The 19,459-nt window shown below is 65.8% G+C and overlaps 2 protein-coding genes across 2 annotated transcripts in view; both read left to right on the forward strand.

Moving 5' to 3' along the window:
• GPR4 (G protein-coupled receptor 4) overlaps positions 1–11,308 on the forward strand; it is a 14,341-nt gene extending 3,033 nt beyond the window's left edge. Inside the window, exon 2 of the mRNA XM_005313959.4 lies at positions 8,030–11,308. Coding sequence (XP_005314016.1) covers positions 8,329–9,426 — 1,098 coding nt within the window. The 5' untranslated portion in view covers positions 8,030–8,328 and the 3' untranslated portion in view covers positions 9,427–11,308. The remainder of the gene's footprint in view (positions 1–8,029) is intronic.
• A 4,069-nt stretch (positions 11,309–15,377) lies between these two features.
• OPA3 (outer mitochondrial membrane lipid metabolism regulator OPA3) lies at positions 15,378–17,141 on the forward strand. Its single transcript, XM_065571688.1, has 2 exons — positions 15,378–15,580; positions 16,583–17,141. Exons 1-2 carry the CDS (start codon positions 15,439–15,441, stop codon positions 16,909–16,911), a joined length of 471 nt encoding a protein of 156 aa, XP_065427760.1. The 5' UTR covers positions 15,378–15,438; the 3' UTR covers positions 16,912–17,141.
• Positions 17,142–19,459: the final 2,318 nt, after the last annotated feature.

Below are 19,459 nucleotides of genomic sequence, written 5' to 3' on the forward strand. Positions count from 1 at the left end.
GATAAGGGCACAGCCAGACCAGAGCCCCCAGGCCCCCACCGGCCAGGCCTAAGCCAGGTCGAAGGGCAGAAGGTACATGTTGGCCCCTAGCTCAACCCGAGGGCACCCCCTGCCCTCGCCCCAGGTGTGCCTGGCAATGTTCCCAGGGAGTTTCTCATCCCCCAGGATCCCTGCTAAAGTCATAGAAGATCAGGGTTGGAAGGGACCTCAGGAGGTATCTAGTCCAGCCCCCTGCTCCAAGTAGGACCAGCCCCAACTAAATCCCCAAATGGCCCCCTGAAGGATTGAGCTCACAACCCTGGGTTTAGCAGGCCAACGCTCAAATCACTATCCCTCCCCTGCTGCCATGCCCAGGTGGGGACATTGGAACCCAGGCGTCCTAGCCCCAAGATGGGGCCCCTCCTCAGAAATGGGTCAGGGCTCCCCCTCTCCTCCAGTCAACCCAGAGCCAAACCATGGGCCTCACTGGCCCCATTGCCAATCCACCCCTCGGGAGCTGTCTGCCTGGGGCAGGCCAGGTGCATTGTGGGCCATTCCCTCATCCCCTTGTGTGGGGGCAGGCCAGGTGCATTGTGGGATATTCCCTCATGTGGGGGCAGGCCAGGTGCATTGTGGGATACCCCCTTCATTGCTCCCAGCCCTCCCAAGGGGCCATTCCTGGAGCCCTCCATATCTGGAAATCCGCTTTCTATCCCCAGACCCTGTTTGCGGATCGGATGCGGATACAAAGGTATCCACGCTGGGCTCTAGCTATTCCCGCCCTGGTCCCATGCAAAGCACCTGATTTCCATACGCGCCCTGGCCCCAGCCCAAGCCAGCAGCGGGGGCGGGACTGGGAACGGGTCTCCAGCCCCAGCTGGGGCAGAGGACAGGGACCGTGGGTGGGGGTCCCACTCCGACCAGTGGTTGAGGATTGAAGCATTTTCCTTTGTTTCGGTAAAAATCCAGTGCTTTTATTGGGATCCAACCAGCAGCTTCACTGGGGCCCAATCACCAGGTCCCTTTAGAGACTCCCCCAACCCACTGGGCCCCCCTCTCCTCCCAGAGCTGGGAATAGAACCCAGAAGTCCGGACTCCCAGACCCCCCTGCTCTAACCACTCACTTTAAACCCCCTGCTTGCTTTACACTGCGGGAGTTTGGGAGCCAGGACTCCTGGGTTCTATCCCAGCTCTGTCAACCACTCACTTTATACGGATCCCTTCCCACCAATCAGTGCCTCAGTTTCCCTGTCTGTGATGTGGGGAGAAGGACGCTGCCCCCCTGCCTGAATTCAGGTGCTCTAAGATCCCCGCGGGAGGGGGCCAGCCTGGCCATGATCCCAGCCCGCCCTCCCGCAGGGCCCCACACCATGGGAGCAAAGGCCCCGCAGCCCAGCCCCACAGCCATTAACCGGGATCAAAGGCACAGGGTGTGCGGGGATGGCGCTATCTAATCAGGCATGAATTGCGATGCAAATAAAGCGCCCGTTGCCAGGGAACGGGGTCTAGCCTCGGTTGGCACAGAGAGGGCTGGGACAGGGGGGCAGGGACAGATGGAGCCGCCCCCTCCCCTCACCCTGGTGCTGCTGACCCCTGATCCCCTCCCCAGCCTTCGCCCCCGGTCACTCCGTGCTATGGGGAGGGGAATTTCCCGCTCCCAGCCAAGCCAGCTCCATTGGCTTGTGCCCGGCACAGATGCCCCAGGACATGAGCTCTCTGACTTTAGCCCCAGCAGAAGAACCAGGTCATGCCACTCATGTTTATCCTACCAACCCTGGGTGGGGCTACAACCTGGCACCGAGGAGCTGCCAGCTGGCAGCAGTAGTGGGCTGTTACCCACCCCAGGGAGCTGTCCTCAGCCAGTGAGGCCTGGCCCAGGGCTGCCGGGCCCTTGGAGAGGAGCAAGGGCAGAACCCGTCAGGGATGGGGGGTGGCGCGGGGCTCTGATGGGATCGGGCACTGGCGGGGGGGGGTGAAGCTCTGGTAGGATTGGGCTCTGCTGAGGGTGTGTGGGGCTCTGGTGGAATTGGGCCCCGTTGGAGGGGGTGGGGGGCTCTGGTGAGATCGGGGCCTGCTGGGGGGAGGGTGCAAGGCTCTGGTGGGATCAGGCCCCTTGGGTGGGGGGGCAGTTCTGGAAGAATCAGGTCCCGGTAGGGGCCGGTACGAGGCTCTGGCAGGATCGGGGCCGGAACTGGTGCTCTGTGGCCAGGGGGTCCCGTTGGGGCTGCGCTGGGCCCTGGCATCTCGTCTCTCGGCCGCTGGCTCCGTTGCCTTTGCCCTTTGGCGCCCGGCAGGGGAGTTCCGGGGCTGGGCTGGGGGGATTAGGGGATTAGGGGCCTGGAAAGGTTGCGCTCACCTGCCTGTGGCTGCCGGCCCAGGCAGCGCCACTGGACCCCTTGTGCTTGGTCTCAGCCAGCCCCGGCCTCCTGGCCCCTGGCCATCACCCCCCAGCCCCGACTCTTGGCCTCCAGCCACCCCCCTTCAGTCTCCAGCCAGTCCCCAGCCCCTGTCCCCAGCCCCCACCCTGGCCCCCCGGCTCCCAGCCTCCTGGCCTCCACTCACCGCTCCCAGCCCCTACCCCCCACTTCCAGCCAGCCCCCACCCTGGCCCCCTGGCCATCACCCCCCAGCATCCAGCCTCTTGGCCCCCAGCCATCATCCCCAGCCTCTAGCCAGCCCCCACCCTGGCCCCCTGGCTCCCAGCCTCCAGCCAGCACTCCCAGCCCCCGCCCCCCACTTCCAGCCAGCTCTGGCCCTGGCCTCCTGGCCCCCATCAACACCCCCTGCCTCCAGCCATCACCCCCCACCTCCCAGCTCGGCCCCCAGCCATTGCCCCTGGCCCCACCCCGGGTGAGATTCACTTCCCCTCCATTAACTCCTCCTGCCTTGATTCTGAACAGATCAGGGGCAGGGAGGCGTGAGCCGGAGCCTCCAGCAGAGCTCTTTGCAGCCTTAACTCTGTCCCGGGCACCATCCCCAGCTGACCTTAACTTTGCCCGTCCCACTCCACCCTTAAATCTGTCCCCTGGCAGCTGGCACCTTCCCCAACTGCCCCTTCTTCCCTCTCCATCCCGCCCTTAACGCTGCCCCCTTCACTACCCTCCCTATCACCCCTTGACTCTGCCCCTTCACACACACCCCACCCTTGACTCTGCCCCTTCACACCCCCCCCATCCTTGACTCTGCCCCAACACTGGCCCATCAGTCGGATGCGCTGTAGTGACATGGCTCCTGGTTTCTGGCTGGCGCTGCTGCCTCGCGGGCTGCCCCCACCCAAGGCGCAGTCAGGTGCCAGCGGAGGGGGTGCTGAGGCAGGGATGGGTGGGGGGTGTCGGGAGGCCCGGGGGGGTGACAGGGCCCCGGGGAGGCAGGAAGCCGTCCAGAGGGCAGCCCTGCACTGCGCCCGGCTAATCCATGCTAAAGACACTCGTGCCCATGGCCCGTGGTTCCTGTTTTCCTCCAGCAGCCACACAAACGGTACCTGATCAGCCTCGGTGACTTCCCCCTGGGGGCAGGGAGAGCCAGGCTGGGGGCGCGGGAGAAGCTGGCTGCTAGAGGGGGAGGGCTGGGGGATGCTGATGTTGCCAGGTGAGAGCTGGTGCTGGCTTGGAGGCGGGGGGATCTGGCAGGGGCGGGGGGGGTCACGCTGGGGGGCTGTCTGGAAGGTGGCTGGGGGGCTCTGGCTGTAGGCAGCCTGGGGGGTGGGAGGCTGGCTGAGGGTTTGGGGGGGGTGGGACAGGGGGGTTGGCAGGGGCGAGGGGTTCTGGTGAGTGCCAGGGGGCTGGCTGGGGGGTTTGATGGGGCAGAGGGGGATCTGGGGAGGGTTTAGGAGGATCTGGCGGGGCGGGGGGCTGGCTGGAGGCAAACTATGGAGGGGGATCAGGCTGGAGGGGGCAGGAGCATCTGGCGGAGGATTTAGAAGGGTCTGGTGCAGGGCAGGGGGTCTGGCTGGGGGGTTTAGGGGGGTTGGCAGGGCCAGATAGGGGGCTGGCTGGGAGGCAGGGGATCAGACTGGGGATTTAGGAGGGGGCTGGCAGGGGGGCTGGCTGGGGACTGGCAGAGCAGGGAGGCTGCAGGGATGGGGAAGCTGGCTGGGGGTACAAGGGATCTGGCTGGGGGTTTAGGGGGGTCTGGTGGGGGGCAGGGGCAGCTGGCTAGGGGGCATGGGGGGTCTGGAAGGGGCAGAGTGGGGCTGGCTGGGGAGGCAGGGGATCTGGCTGGGGGGTTGGGGGGATCTGGTGGGGACGGGGCAGCTGGCTGAGGGCTTAGGGGGGTCTGGCAGGGGCCTGGCTGGGGATTTAGGGGGGCTGGCAGGGCAGAGGGGGGCTGGCTGGAGGTTTAGGGGGGCTGCTGGGGCAGAGAGGGGCTGGCTGGGGGGCCTGGCTGGGGGGGGTCAGGGGATCTGGCTGGGAGTTTTGGGGGGCTGGCAGGGGGCCCTGTTTGGGGCGGGGTCAGGGGATCTGGATGCGAGTTTTTGGGGGCTGGCGGGGCAGAGGGGGACTGGCTGGGGGGTAGGGGATCTGGCTGGGGGGCAGGAGGGATCTGGTGGGGATGGGGCAGCTGGCTGAGGGTTTGGGGGGTCTGGCAGGAGCAGGGGGCCTGGCTGAGGGTTTAGGGTGGCTGGTGGGCAGAGGGGTCTGGCTGGAGGTTTAGGGGGGCTGGCTGGGGGGGTCAGGGGATCTGGCTGGGGGTTTAGGGGGGCTGACTGGGGGGGTCAGGGGATCTGGTGGGGTTTAGGGGGGCTGGCAGGGCAGAGGGGGACTGGCTAGAGGTTTGGGGGGGCTGGTGGAGCAGAGAGGGGCTGGCTGGGGGGCCTGGCTGGGGGGGAGTCAGGGGATCTGGCTGGGAGTTTTAGGGGGCTGGCGGGGCAGAGGGGGACTGGTTTTGGGGGGCTGGCAGGGGGGCCTGGCTGGGGGTTTGGGGGGATCTGGTGGGGACGGGGCAGCTGGCTGAGGGTTTAGGGGGGTCTGGCAGGGGCAAGGGGCCTGGCTGAGGGTTTAGGGTGGCTGGTGGGGCAGAGGGAGGTTGGTTGGGGGGGTTTAGGGGGGCTGGCTGGGGGGGGTCAGGGGATCTGGCTGGGGGTTTAGGGGGGCTGGCTGGGGGTTTAGGGGGGCTGGCAGGGGATCTGGCTGGGAGTTTTGGGGGGCTGGCGGGGCAGAGGGAGGTTGGCTGGGGGGTGAGGGTCTGTCTCGGATCCCCGCTGCCAGCCACGCTCTGGGATCCAGTGCAGTGATCAGGTCATTAGCCGCCAGGCCACCGAGGAGAAAGGAGGAGCAGGAAGGTGCCACAGCCAGCGGGGGCAGAGGTTTGCGTTGTGCCCAGCCCTGCCCCCTGTCCCGCCCTGGCGTGGACTTGCCATCACCTGCCCCAGTGCTCCCAGCTCTGCCCCTGCTTCTCAGTGCCCTCGTCCCCTTCCATGCCTCAGTTTCCCCTCCATGGCTCGCGGGATTCCACCAGTCCCCTGACAGCAACTGGCCTCCGGCCTGGCCCCGCCCACAGCTGGGACACAAGACAGGCCTAGACCCGCTAGTGCCATGTGGCAACAGCACGTCCTGTGGGCCTGGCGAGCTGGTGCCGTGCTCGGCCTGTGGGTTGGCGCTCCGGATGCAGCCATGGGGCTGGCAGCAGGACGGCCTCCCACCCTGGGAGCCGGGTCACGCTGACCCATGGGACCGTCCTGCCACGCTCGCTCCCAGGCTGGCCGGGGGAGCGGAGGGGCTGTGTGTGACTGGGCCGTGGGCCAAGGGGGCCGGTTGCAGCCTGAGCCTGGGATGTCGCTGCATTCCTGCCCCGGCCTGTTTGTGTAAATAAACCCGGGAGGCCTCGCGCCACGGATCTGCTTCCGAATGGAGAACGGCTCCGAGCACTAGGCAGGGCTTGGCTTTGTTATTGTAGGGTCTCTCAAGAGTGCTGGACTCTGGTCTGGTCTGTTATTGTCGGGTCTCTGGAGCGCTGGGCTCTGCGCTGGCCTGTTATTGTCGGGTCTCAGGAGCGCTGGGCTCTGGTCTGGCCTGTTATTGTAGGATCTCAGGAGCGCTGGGCTCTGCGCTGGCCTGTTATTGTCGGGTCTCTGGAGCGCTGGTGTCACAGATCCACAGGGTCGGGGCCATGGCCCAGCTTTGGAACAATCTCTGGGAAGCCCCATCGGTGCACCAGAGCCCCTGGGGGTCTCCCTCTTCCTCCGGGACAGGCCCTGCGGCTTCACCGCCTCTCTGGGCTGGACCCCTGGGCTCCCAGCCCCCTGCTTCCCATCATGAGCTCCGTTCAGCGAGACCCACTGAGGCAGACCCTGAGGGAGACTCGTACAGACTTGGGGAGCAACAGGCCAGCCCAGAGCCCTGAGCCTCGGCCCGCTGCCCACCCGGCCCAATTGTGCCCCCCGGCTGCTTCCCACATCCCACACTTCACGCACACCCCCAGTCCTGTATCCCCCAGCTGGGCAAACCCGGCCAGCATCCCACCGAGAGGGGCCAGGCCTGGTGGTCGGTTGCTAACTGTCGAAGTCCCGGGGACTGGGTTTGCCATTGTCTTCGTGGCTTCTCCACTGACATGGGGATTAAGGCCCACTTAGTCCCAGCCAGCTGGGTGCCGCTCATACCTGGGTCTTAGCCTGCCCAGGGAGCCAACAGACCTCCCCCCACCACTAGGTAACAATGCAGCGATGGGGAAACTGAGGCACACAGAGGTTTCATAAAATATTACAAAATTCCCACTTCATCACAGCTGGACTCTGCACTAGTCTGTTATTGCAGGGTCTCTCGGGAGCGCTGAGCTCCCTGCCGGTCTGTTATTGTGGGGTCTCGTGGGACTGTTGAGCTCCCTGCCGGTCTGTTATTGTGGGGTCTCTCGGGACTGCTGGGCTCTGCGCAGATCTATTATTATAGGGTCTCTAAGGATGCTGGACGCGGTGCTGGTTTGTTATTGTAGGGTTTATCAGGAATGCTGGACGTGGAGCTAGTCTGTTATTGTAGGGTCTCTCGGGACTGCTGGTCTCTGTGGTGGTCTGTTATTGTAGGGTCTCTCGGGACTGCTGGTCTGTTATTGTAGGGTCTCTTGGGAGTGCTGGTCGCAGTGCTGGTTTGTTATTGTAGGGTTTATCAGGAATGCTGGACGTGGAGCTAGTCTGTTATTGTAGGGTCTCTCGGGACTGCTGGTCTCTGTGGTGGTCTGTTATTGTAGGGTCTCTCGGGACTGCTGGTCTGTTATTGTAGGGTCTCTTGGGAGTGCTGGTCGCAGTGCTGGTTTGTTATTGTAGGGTTTATCAGGAATGCTGGACGTGGTGCTGGTTTATTATTGTAGGGTCTTAAAGAGGCCCTGACCCCTTCTTGCCGGGCGAGGCTGAGCTCCCAGTGCCGTGTGTGGCTGTGGAGTAGCTATGCCGGTGCAGTACAGGAGGTGACCCTGGGGGCTGCCTGTGGGATAGGGGGTAAGGGACCTGCTCAGAGGCTCCCAAGGAGATCGGGGGGTGGATGGCGTGTGTGGGCGGGCAGTGACTGGTGCAGGGCACATGCCCATTACCAGACAGAGTCACGTAGGGGGCTCAGGACTGCCAGGGTGTGGGTGAGCTCTCCCATGCACAGGGGGGCTGGTAGGGGTGGGGACCCTCGGGCATGGGGCACGGTGCAGCCTGACCCTCACTCCCTCCTGTGGCTGGTCAGGGTCTGCATCCTGGTCAGGGGGCTATTGGGGGTCACTGGCAGGGGATGGGGCGCTGGAGTAAGACCCTCTGAGGGGAGAATGTGGGCAGCTGGTGATGGGCAGGGAGTCGTGGGGAGGGGCTGGCTGGGGGCAGGGGGTTGTGTGGGGCCAGGAAGCTGACTGGGGGGCCATGTGGAGGGCAGCAAGGGGAAGATGTGGGGGGCTGCAGACAGGATCCCCTGGGGGACTTGGCAGGGGGTGCCGGGTGAGGGGCCATGGGGGCTGGCTGGGGGTGTTGGGTGAGGGGCCATGGGGACCTGGCTCGGGAGGCCGTACAGGGGGCTGGGGCTATGCGGGGGCTGCACGTGCCCTGATCGGCACCCCCCTAACTCTCTCTCCTTCTCCTTTCCCAGGAGCTGTGTCCTAGGTTCCCCCGTGGGGCAGGCGGCTCCTCTGACCCCCTGGATCATCCCTGCGGGCCTGACCTCCTGTGAGCCCCCAGGGCTGCTTCTCTGGGGAGGGCGGATGGGGCTGGGGTGAGGGGGCCCCACGGCAGGGCCCAGCCTGGGGCTATGGAGCCCCTGCCCCGGTGCTGCCCCTGCAGGACGATCCGCTTGGTCTTGTGGGAATTGCAGCCCCTGCTCTGAGCGGAGCCCTCCCCGCCCCCCGCCCCCGCCGGACTCTCCACGCCGGGGACCCGCTGGCGCTGAGAATGTGCAACACCACCCTGGTGAGCTGCAACGTGGATTCCAAGATCGACCACCTCTTCCCCCCCACGCTGTACATCATGGTCATCGTCATGGGGCTGCCCACCAACTGCATGGCGCTGTGGGCCGCCTACCTGCAGGTCCGGCAGCACAACGAGCTGGGCGTCTACCTGCTCAACCTGTCCGTGGCCGACCTGCTCTACATCGCCACCCTGCCCCTGTGGATCGACTACTTCCTGCACTACGACAACTGGATCCACGGGCAGGAGTCCTGCAAGCTCTTCGGCTTCGTCTTCTACACCAACATCTACATCAGCATCGCCTTCCTGTGCTGCATCTCCGTGGACCGCTACCTGGCCGTGGCCCACCCGCTGCGCTTCGCCAAGGTGCGCCGGATCAAGACGGCCGTGGCCGTGAGCGCCGTGGTCTGGGCCATCGAGATCGGGGCCAACTCGGCCCCGCTCTTCCACAACGAGCTCTTCCACGACCGCTACAATCACACCTTCTGCTTCGAGAAGTACCCCATGGAGGAGTGGGTGGCCTGGATGAACCTCTACCGGGTTTTCATCGGCTTCCTCTTCCCCTGGGTGCTCATGCTCTTCTCCTACCAGGGCATCCTGCGGGCCGTGCGTGGCAACGTCTCCACCGAGCAGCAGGAGAAAGCCAAGATCAAGCGGCTGGCCCTCAGCCTCATCGCCATCCTCCTCTTCTGCTTCGCCCCGTACCACGTCATCCTGCTGTCCCGCAGCGCCGTCTACCTCAGCAAGCCTTGCGACTGCAGCTTCGAGGAGAAGGTCTTCGTGGCCTACCACAGCTCGCTGGCCTTCACCAGCCTCAACTGCGTGGCCGACCCCATCCTGTACTGCTTCGTCAACGAGGGGGCCCGCGGCGACGTGGCCAAGGCCCTGTCCACCCTGCTGCGCTTCCTCACCAGCTCCAAGCCCCAGGAGATGGCCACCGCCTCGCTTACCCTGGACACCCCGCTCTCCTCTAAGAAGAGCAGCTTCTGCCGGCTCCCCGCGCCCCCTCAGCCCCTGCCCCCGCCCCCTCCGGGCCCACCCGATGAGGAGCTGCAGATGAAGATCTTGACTTTCAACCCATGAGCTCTCCCTGTCAGCACCACGGCCCCGGATGCAAACGAGATGTAAATACAGTATTGTTCTTAATGATGATAACGCAGGGGCCCAGTGAGGCCCCGGGGGGGACACTGCAGGAGGGGGCTGCCTGGCCTGACGGGGGCAGTGCCAGGATTGCCGGACACCTGGATTCTGCAGCCACGTGAGAAAGGGGGAATGGCCGAAATACAGCTAGAAGGGCTGAGCAGGGCTGGCTGGCTAGTGGAGTGTCAGGGCAGACAGACAGAGAGGGGTGTGTGTGGGGGGGGGAGGAATGGAGGTGTGATACAAACGGATGTTTGGAGATGGATGACTATGAGGATAGACAGATTGATAGAGGGATGTGTATAGGGATGGATGATGATGGGTGTGTATGGCAATGGATGGGGGGGGCTGGAGGCATGGATATGTGGGGGCTGGAGGGGTGTGGATGGGGCTGGAGCGATGGATGGAGGGGTATGTGATAGGGCTGGATTGACCCAGAGGCTGTGAAGAACGATAGGTGGACAGAGCTGTTGGATAGATGGAGAGTGGGACTGGGACTGGGGAGGGATGGAAGGTGTGACTGGGGCTGTCTTGTGCCAGGCAATGCTGCTGACCTGATGGTTAATGAGGGTTATTTATTTCCTGGGGGGAGGCTGGAGGGGCCCCACTGAAGGATAGGGGGCCTCCATGGGGGGATCAGGGCCCAGACGTGCCAGGTGCTGTACGTTTCTGGAGCGAATAGTCCCTGCCCCAAAGGGAGCAATTGTGCTGCTAGATCTGGCCGTGCCAGGGCAGGCAGCCCTGGCCGGTGGGGCCGGGATGAACAAAGCGGTGTTTTAATTGATCTCTTTCAGACTCTTCCTCCCTCATAAAGAAACCAAAGCAAAGTGCACAAGCCCCAAACCTCCCAGAATCCCCTGCAGGTTTGGCCAGCTGGGAGCGAAGGTGGGTCATTAAGGTCCCGCAGTCTGTACCAGGGATCCTACCGCTGCCACCAAAAGCCCACAGCTAATGGTCAGCATGTGGCCAGGAACAGCTGCCCTTGCTGCCCTACATCCCTTGGCATTCACTGGGCACAGAATCTCCCTGGGCAGAGCCAGGACAGACCCAGGCACTTCTCCAACCTACCTGAACCGGGCTCCTAGCTGCACTGGGGAGCCAGGACACCTGGGTTCCATGCCTGCCTCTGCCCAATGTGCTGGGTGACCTTAGGCAAGTCCCTTCCCTTCTGTGAGTCTGCCCCACGTCCATCCAGCCTGGGAGCTCTCCTGAGCCAGGCCGTTTCCCCCTATGTCTGGGCAGCGCCCGGCCCATGGGGCCCCATTTGGGGTTGGTGCTACTGCAGTCCCCATGGCCTGAGGGCAATCTGAGACAAAGCTGAGGAGGGGGGGGTCTCTAGTTCCCCCCACCCCCTGTTCTCCAGCCACATGAGAGAATGCAGCCCATGGTCTGCCACAGGCGTCTCTCGGTGCCTGATGCTGGCGTCTCCCCATGGCCCCAGCCAGCGCCAAGCCCGCGTTAGCAGCAGACGTGGGAACCTCGCGCTAGCACCGGGCGGGCGCTTTCGTCAAGGCCCAGTGAGGGACCACGCTGGCATCCGGCTCTCCCGGCTGGGGAGAAAAGCTGGGAAAGGTTGGGGGGGGCCCAGGCACCCCAGGGAGAATAAAAAGCCCCCTCTCCCACAGAACTGTTTGTGACTCTCCTGATTTCGGAGGCAGTCTGGCGAATGGGGGGCCTGGCCGTGCAGGGTCCCACACTCAGCTCTCCGGGCGCCAGCCGGGGGCGTCCGCTCGGCGAGGCACAGTGGGACTTGGGATCCTAAAGAGTTTGGCGGAGCACTCCCAGAATGCACCGCAGTTGGCAGCATCTCTGGTGTTGGGGTGGAAAGGGGGTTTGGGAGTGGGAAGGGCTAGGCGGGGGGGCGGAGGCAGCTGTGCCCACGCATGTCCCCTGGAGTGGAGTGCGCCATGTTGGCCACTCGTGGGATTTCAGGGGGTGGTTCTGTGCAGCGCTCCCCCAGCACACCTGCTCAGCCCTTCACTGGGTTGTTATTGTAGGGTCTCTCAGGAGTGCTGGGCTGGACACTGGGTTGTTATTGTAGGGTCCCTCAGGAGCACTGGCCTGGAGACTGGTTTGTTACTGAGCAGAGACCTCATCTGCCCTGCGCGCTGACCCTGGTGGGGGCAGGGGGGTCCTGGAGTCCCAGCAGGGCAGGGCAGGGCAGGGCCATCCCTGCCCCCACCCAGCTCCAGCACCTGGCTCCAGGTTCCAGCAGAAACCTGCCACCAGGAGCCGAGTGGGTCAAGGCAGACAGATGCTGGAGACACAGGACGCAGTCCACAAGGGATGAGAGGGGACACCGTGCCCACCAGCCCCACACCACAAGGCTTTGCATCCTGGCCCCAGGGGTCAGTTCAAAAGGTCACACAGAAGTCCTTTCTCTCAGCCCCCCCCCCCCCCCCCCCGCCCCAGCTCTAACCTATATTCTGTCTAGACCCCGCTCCCATTCTGGAGCCAGGGACAGAACCCAGGAGTCCTGGGTCCTCCAGAGCCAATTACCAGCCCTCAGGACCCTCCCATAGAGGGGATAGAGAACCCAGGAGTCCTGACCTCCAGCCCTCCCCTGCTCTACCCCCTGGATCCCACTCCCCTCCCTCCACTGCCTCATAGGTTGAATGAGGCCCATGAGCTGGTCCTGCCTGGTTCTCCCTTCGCTGGAGCAGCCCAAGGGGCTGGTGCAGGAGGTGCAGTGACGGGCCCCCCACGAGGCTGCTCCCTACCCACCAGCGGATGGGGGCTCAGCCATTGTCATGGGCTGTTCACCTCCCATGAGCCACCCAGCCCCAGCTATGCACAGGGGCCAGGCCAGGGCCCTCTTTGTCGGGGCAGGGGGGGCAGAAGAACCAGGGTCCTGCACAGAAGTGGGGAGCAATGGCTGGGTTGGGCCAGGGCTCTGGTCCCAAACGTGTCCCAAATGTTTCCTTGCCCTGCTGCTGGGAATCCTACGCTGCCCACAAAGGTGCCACCCTGGTGCCAGCACTCAGCACTAGACAGGCAGCTACATCTCAGCGCTGGGCAAGGGGCCCCCGTATAAACAGCCCCCGCGCCCCACCTCAGAGGTGGCTGCATCTCAGCGCTGCGTAACAAGCCATTCTTTTGCCTAATCTTAATAAATCCTCCTTGTCGTTGAGCTGACTGTTAAACATTCCCCCCCGGCTGACTCTCCAGATGGGGGGTTGAGAGGGTGCCGGGAAGTGACCGCACAAGCAGCGCCTGCCTGACCCCAGCGCTGCTCCCCACGTCACGAGGCAGGGGGCGCCGCAGTGGGAACATTCCCGGAATAAACAGGAAATGCTCGGGCCCAGGAATCTCCCACGCTCCCCGGGCCGTGTGAGGCGCCCCCTGCTGCCTGGTGAGGGAAGTTACCCCCCACCCCCACCTGTCCCCCATGACCCTTTGGCAGCAGAGGTTTCTCCCTGTATGGTCCTGGGTTGGGGGGAGCGTGGCTGGGACACCGGTGATCTCGGCGCCGCTTCAGCCAGTGTCTTGGCGCGGCCCGGAGCCAAAGGGGGAGACTTTCCCTTCGCCTGTTTGTTTAGTTGTCTCTCTTGCCTAATTCCACTTGATCCCACCACCCACCCAGCTTCCCCAAGGGCAGTGCCCTCCCCCGCCCCCAGAGAACCCAGGAGTCCTGGCTCCCAGCCCCTCCAGTCAGACCGCCCTGTATGGCGGACACACTGCCGGCTCTCTCGCTTCTGTTGGTGCAGCCCAGATCCTATCATCCCCATCCCCTGGCTGCTCCCCTCAGAGTTCTGCGCCCCACCCAGGAGGGCAGGGGACCCCACGCAGGCCCTGACAGCTTCCTTCAGCCCAAGCAGCCAATGGGCCATAGAGCCTGAGCGCCTCACCCGCTCCAGGGGACCTCCAGGGCTAGAAGGGGGGCGCCGGCCCTGCCATGGCTCCACCCAGACCTCCTCTGGGTTCTATTCTGAGGTCTGGGATGGGCGGGGGGGTCTAGTGGTTAGAGCAGGGGGGGGCTGGGAGCCAGGATTCCTGGGTTCTACCCTGGGAAGGGGAGGGGGAGGGTCTAGTGGTTAGAGCAGGAGGGTGGGGGCTGGGAGATAGGATGCCTGGGTTCTATTCCTGGCTCTGGGAGGGGAGTAGGGTCTAGTGGTCAGAGCAGCAGGGGCTGGGAGCCAGGATTCCTGGGTTCTACACCTAGCTCACAGAGGGGAGGTCTAGTGGTTAGAGCAAGGGGGGAAGACAGGGCTGGGAGCTAGGACACCTGGGTTCTACCCCAGCGAGGTGAGGGGACGGGGGTCTAGTGGTTAGAGTAAGGGGGAGCTGGGGTTGGGAGCTAGGATGCCTGGGTTCTACCCCTGGCTCTGGGTGGAGAGGGGGGACTGGGAGCCAGGACAGCTTGGTTCTATTCCCACTTACCCTGCCTGTTTCCCTTCCCGCACTGGGGCTGGGGAGTTCGTGCAGTGCTTGGAGATCCCCGGGGGGGAAAGCCTGGAGCTGGGCCGATGGCTGGGAGCCCTGTGGTCCTTCACTCCAACCCGGCTTCCGCCCAGCCCTGCAGCTCTCACCAGCTGGCAGCCCCTCCGCTGTTCGCACGGCCCTGGTGACATGGGGCCGGCAGAGAGTCGCCTGCATGGGGCTCTGAGCAGCCCCCGGCTAGGAGCCACCTGGTCTGGCTGGACCCTTGTCCTCACATGAACTCGTGACCCCGGGCAGGGGGCGAGCAGCTGAGGGGGGATCCTGGGCGGAGCCTGTGCGGAGCTGAACACAGCGCAGCCCCATGGCTAGCCAAGCCCCCCGCCCCGTGCTGGGGGAGGGTCCGGCGCAGTTCTGGTCAGCCCGGGCGGGGGCAGCGGAGAAGGACCCTGCGATGGGGGTGAGGGATGGGATGGGAGCAGCCCCAGGGAGGCCGGTCCGACCCAGGGCGAGACTTGGGCCAGGAGGCGGCCCACAAGTGGGGGGGGGGTGAGGGGGAGTCAGGGCTTGGCGGGGGGGAGAGTGGTCAGTTTGGGGCAGGGGCTTAAGAGGAAGAACCCACCAGGGACCCTCCTTTTCCTTTTGTCGCCCTGGGGCCCCAGATCAGGGAAGCACCGGGGGGTTCGTTGCAGCTCACCGGGGGAAGAGCCCCCAGCCATAGCCCATGGGCCTCCCCGCATTCTCCTTCCCGAGTCATAGGGAACCCCCCCGCAGTGCCCCCCCCCCAATCCTCCCCAGCCACCGGGGGGCAGTCAGGAGACACAGACCCCACTGCGCCTGCGGGGAGACACTGTGGGTCCCGGGTCCCTCCCATCCCTGCACACCAGGGAAGGGCCCCGATGCCTCCCGCACTACCCCGGGCCCTCACCCAGCACCCAGGGCCGGTGCAAGGAAGTTTCACCTTGCGCCCCCCCCAGCCCTGCCGAGCCCCCCGCCCCCCGCCCCCCCAGCGTCCTGCCGAGCCCCCCGCCCCCCCCCCAGCCCTGCCGAGCCCCCCCGCCCCGCTCCACGGCCCCCCCAGCCTCCTGCCGAGCCCCCCTCCCAAGCCCGCTCCACGGCCCCCCCCCGCCCCCTGCCGAGCCCCCCCCCAGCCCGCTCCACAGCGCCTCCTGCCGAGCCCCGCCCCCCGGCTCTGACAAGCCGTCCCGGCCCCGCGCTACGGACGCAGCCCAGCTCAGCTCGTCGGGGGGCAGGAGACACGTGGGGTGGCGGCCCGTGCTCCCATTTGCATATCCATGAGCTAGTTTACATACTCGGGCAGGGATTTGCCCACGCTCGTGCGCTGCCCGTCTGGAATGCATACTCCGCTATTGCATATTCATGACGTTATTTGCATAGCCGCCTTCTAATTTGCATGTGGATTCCACTTCCGCTGCGGACGCACGACGCACAACTCGCATATTCATGAGCATCGTTTGCATATTATGCGCCCCGCCCCTTCAGCCGCGCTGGAGGCGACGGGGCGGGGCTTGCGTGCTGACGTCACGGCGGCGCGGCGTGGGGCCGCCGGGAGGGAGGATGGTGGCCGGCGCGTTCCCCATCGCGAAGCTTCTGTACCTGGGCGTGCGGCAGCTGAGTCGGCCCCTGGCCGCGCGCATCAAGGCAGGGGCTCGCGCCAGCCCCTTTTTCCGGGCCTACGTCTGCGGGCCGCCCGCGCAGCGTGAGTGATGGGCCGCGCGCGGAGCGCTGAGCCAATGGGGCGGGGTTGCGGGCTAATGGAGCTCATGCGGGGCGGGCTGCGGGCACAGCGAGCCAATGGGACGCATGCGGGGGCGGGACAGAGGGCTCTGCGGGCCAATGGAGATGGTATGGGGGCGGAGCTGGGTCCGAGCAGGCCAATGGGACAATTGCGGAGGCGGGGCAAAGAGCCTAGCAGGGCAATGAGGGCGCAAGGCGGAAGTGGGGTCCCTTGACCCAATGGTTGGAGGGTGAGGGCGGGGCGTGGGTCCAGAGGGCCAATAGGCGGAGCCCATGGGCGGACCCACGGCTGACATTGAACAGGCTCCCATAAGCCAAAGCCATGAAGTGACCCCTGACGTCCGTCCCCCCCCGTCCCTAATTGGGCTGTGCTGGGAGTGAGGGGCACCGGCAGAGCTGGGGGGGGGAGCCCGGGGCTGGGCTGGCAGGGGACTGGGGGGCCAGGAGTGAGGGGCACTGGCAGAGCTGGGGGGAGCCCAGGGCTGGGCTAGCAGGGGACTGGGGGGCCAGGAGTGAGGGGCACCGGCAGAGCTGGGGGAGCCCAGGGCTGGGGTAGCAGGGGGCTGTGGGTCAGGAGTGAGGGGCACCGGCAGAGCTGGGGGAGCCCAGGGCTGGGCTGGCAGGGGACTGCGGGTTGGGAGTGAGGGGCACCGGCAGAGCTGGGGAGGGGGGGCAGGGCTGGGCTGGCAGGGGGCTGCGGGTCGGGAGTGAGGGGCACCGGCAGAGCTGGGGAGGGGGGGCAGGGCTGGGCTGGCAGGGGGCTGCGGGTCAGGAGTGAGGGGCACCATTAGAGCTGGGGGGAGTCCAAGGCTGGGCTGGCAGGGGGCTGGGGGTCGGGAGTGAGGGGCACCAGCAGAGCTGGGGGGAGTCCGGGGCTGGGGGTCGGGAGTGAGGGGCACCGGCAGAGCTGGGGGGAGTCCAAGGCTGGGCTGGCAGCCCCCCTTCATGTCCCTCCCCCCTGCAGTGTACCACTGGGTGGAGATGCGAACCAAGATGCGGATCATGGGCTTCCCTGGCGCCACCATCAAGCCCCTGAACGAGGAGGCGGCGGCGGAGCTGGGCGCGGAGCTGCTTGGCGAAGCCATCGTCTTTGGCGTGGGCGGCCTGTGCATCTTCCTGGAGTACGCGCGCCAGGCCTCCAACACCAGGAGGAAGGAAGAGGAGCAGAGCAGCACCCTCGTGGGCCTGCAAGAGCAGGTGGCCGAGCTGGGCCTGGCCGTGGAGACCCTGGACGCGCAGCTGCGCGAGGTGAACCGCCTGCTGCTGGACATCTCCACCAGCGCCAAGAAATAGGGGCCCCCCGGGGCGGGTTGCCAAGGAGGAGCCTGGCGCGCCTGGGCCCTGCCCCCTGGTGCTGGGGTGCGGAGCTGGCTGTGTCCGGGAGGAGCCTGCGCTGGGCCAAGCGACCGGGAGACGCCCCCGTGTGGGCTTGGGGGTCCAGGCTCACGACCCCCCTCTGCTCCCGCGGAGTCTGAGTTTTCTACAATGTAAATATTCATCCATTAAAACCCACCTGCTGCTGAGGAGGCGGAGCCATGATTGGGGCGGGGCTCAGGAAAAGGGGCAGAGCCACAGGTCTCCTTTGCAGCCAGGGCTGCCCTAGAAAGTGGAGCTGGTCCCAGCTCTTCCTTCCCCGGGGTCTGGGATTGGCCCCTTCCCTAGGGCCTGTCCCGGCGTCGGGCAGTGGGGGGCCCAGCCAGATCCACCTCCCTTCCGGGGCGTTACTGATCTTAAGTGTCACTTCCCCTGCTCTTCCCAATTGCTCCTTGGGGCTTGCCCCACTGACCAAGGGCCCTGCCTCCCATAGGGATCCCAGCCTTTGGGCCAGGATCTGGGCTGGCCGTGCCGCTGCTTCCCCTTCCTGCACTGGCCCATGGTGGTGCTTCCGGGGCCTGTTCCTCCGTCTCACTCTTCCTGCAGGGGCGAAGTGTCCTGGCAGTGGCTGGTGCCCGGCCCAGGGGGCACTCCATGGGGCAGCCTGGCCAGAGTGATTCCTAGGGGGAGCCACTGGGTGGGGCTGATTAATGCAGCAGGGCAGGGGTTGAAGGTCTCTGTGGCCCCCCCACTTCCATACAGGCCCAGGGGTCCCCAGCTCCTCCAGGCCAACAGGACCCACAGGGCCCTGCTGCTGGGTCTAGCAGGGGCAGGGGCCGTCCTGGACAACTGTCACCTTTCTGCCCTAGCCCACACAGGTGGGGCTGCTCCCCCAGGCTCCCCCCTTGGCCGGGGGGAGGGCAGAAGGCTGGGAACAGCATCTGCCTGGAGAGAGGCGAGCCCTGGGGAATAGGCTGTGGGGCCAGGCCAGGCTGGGGAGCCAGCCACCAACCCGGCTGGATTTGCCCCGGGGGGGCCATGCAGGGCTGGGGACCAGGCTGGCTGGAGGCAGCAGGGGCTGGGCTAATGTGGCCTTACCCCGGCTCAGCAGTTCAGCCCCCTGCTCTGAGTCCAGGGACTGAACTAGCCCAGGGATTGCTTCCTTAGCTTGGCTCTGCCCTGAGGGAGAGGAGCCAGGCGGAGGAGCGCTGGGAGGCCTGGTTCTGGGGGAGGATGGGGAGGGGTGCTGGGGGAGTGGGGCGCTGGGGAGGCCTGGTTCTGGGGAGGGGTGCGGGGGGAGTGGGGCGCTGGGGAAGGATGGGGAGGGGCGCTGGGGGAGTGAGGCGCTGGGGAGGCCTGGTTCTGGGGGAGGATGGGGAGGGGCACTGGGGGAGTGGGGCGCTGGGGAAGGATGGGGAGGGGTGCTGGGGAGGCCTGGTTCTGGGGGAGGATGGGGAGGGGCGCTGGGGAGGCCTGGTTCTGGGGGAGGATGGGGAGGGGCGCTGGGGAGGCCTGGTTCTGGGGCAGCAGGGGTGTTGGGGTGGCCTGGTTCTGGGGCAGGGAAGGGGGTGGGGTGCGGGGAAGTCCCACGCTGGCCCTGGATGGTGCCAAGGGCCTGGGCAGTGTAGGGCCCCAGCCCTAGGAACAGAACCCAGGTGTCCTGTCAGCCCCACCCCTCTGGACCTTAGCAAGAGTTCCCTGGTGCTGGTGGGTGTGCAGGGCTCTGGGGCTGATCCTGCCTGGGGAGGCGTTTACGGGCCATGCAGCCCCATGGCAGGGGGAGCACATGCTCGCAGGGCGTTGAGCAAGAAGGGTCCTGCCTGATGGGCCATGTGGGGTGGAGAGTTGGGGGCAGGAGTAGTGCCAGTCCTGGTTCTAGTTGATTCAGGGGCCTGGGGCTGGTTTCCGAGTAGTTATTTGGGGGCAGGGGTTCGGGCCATGGGTGTTCCCTGTCCAGGGACCCGCCCCGCACATCAGCCCTGCTGGTCCTCAGCCGCAAGGAGCAGGGCTGGGGCAGGCAGATTTAGGGTAACTTTTTGCCAGACCCCCTGGCATGGCTGGGCCTGGAGAAACGGGCCCATCGGCAGCTGCCCTGCTAGAGTGAAGCCCTAGGGACCAGCCGCCCGCTCCCCGCCTCACGTGCTCCCCCAACCTGGGAAATCCATGCACAAGAGGTGCTAATGTGCAACTACTGCCCCTGGGCTGCCCCCCCCCCACAAGTGTGTGGAGGGAGGGGGTGCTGGCTGAGGCAGGCCTGGCCAGGGGGTGGAGTTCAGCTGGCTGGGTGTGGGCCAGGCCGGGGTCGAACAGGGACAGGTTAGCAGAGGGCTGGGGCAGGCCTGCCCAGAGCTGAGCAGGGACAGGTTGGCAGAGGGCAGGGGTGGGGCCGGCCTGCCCAGAGCTGAGCAGGGACAGGTTGGCAGAGGGCAGGGGTGGGGCCGGCCTGCCCAGAGCTGAGCAGGGACAGGTTAGCAGAGGTAGGGCAGGCCTGGCCAAGATGGGGCAGGTGGGCGGGCTGGGGCCAAGC

This window comes from Chrysemys picta, chromosome 17 (assembly GCF_011386835.1).
Source record: "Chrysemys picta bellii isolate R12L10 chromosome 17, ASM1138683v2, whole genome shotgun sequence".
Lineage (NCBI taxonomy): Eukaryota > Metazoa > Chordata > Testudines > Emydidae > Chrysemys > Chrysemys picta.

Excerpts from the sequence above, each read along its gene's own strand:
- OPA3 (XM_065571688.1), top strand. The coding sequence starts at position 15,439 with ATGGTGGCCGGCGCGTTCCCCATCGCGAAGCTTCTGTACCTGGGCGTG. Across the intron at positions 15,581-16,582 it reads CTGCGGGCCGCCCGCGCAGC|TGTACCACTGGGTGGAGATG; the intron begins GTGAGTGATGGG and ends TCCCCCCTGCAG.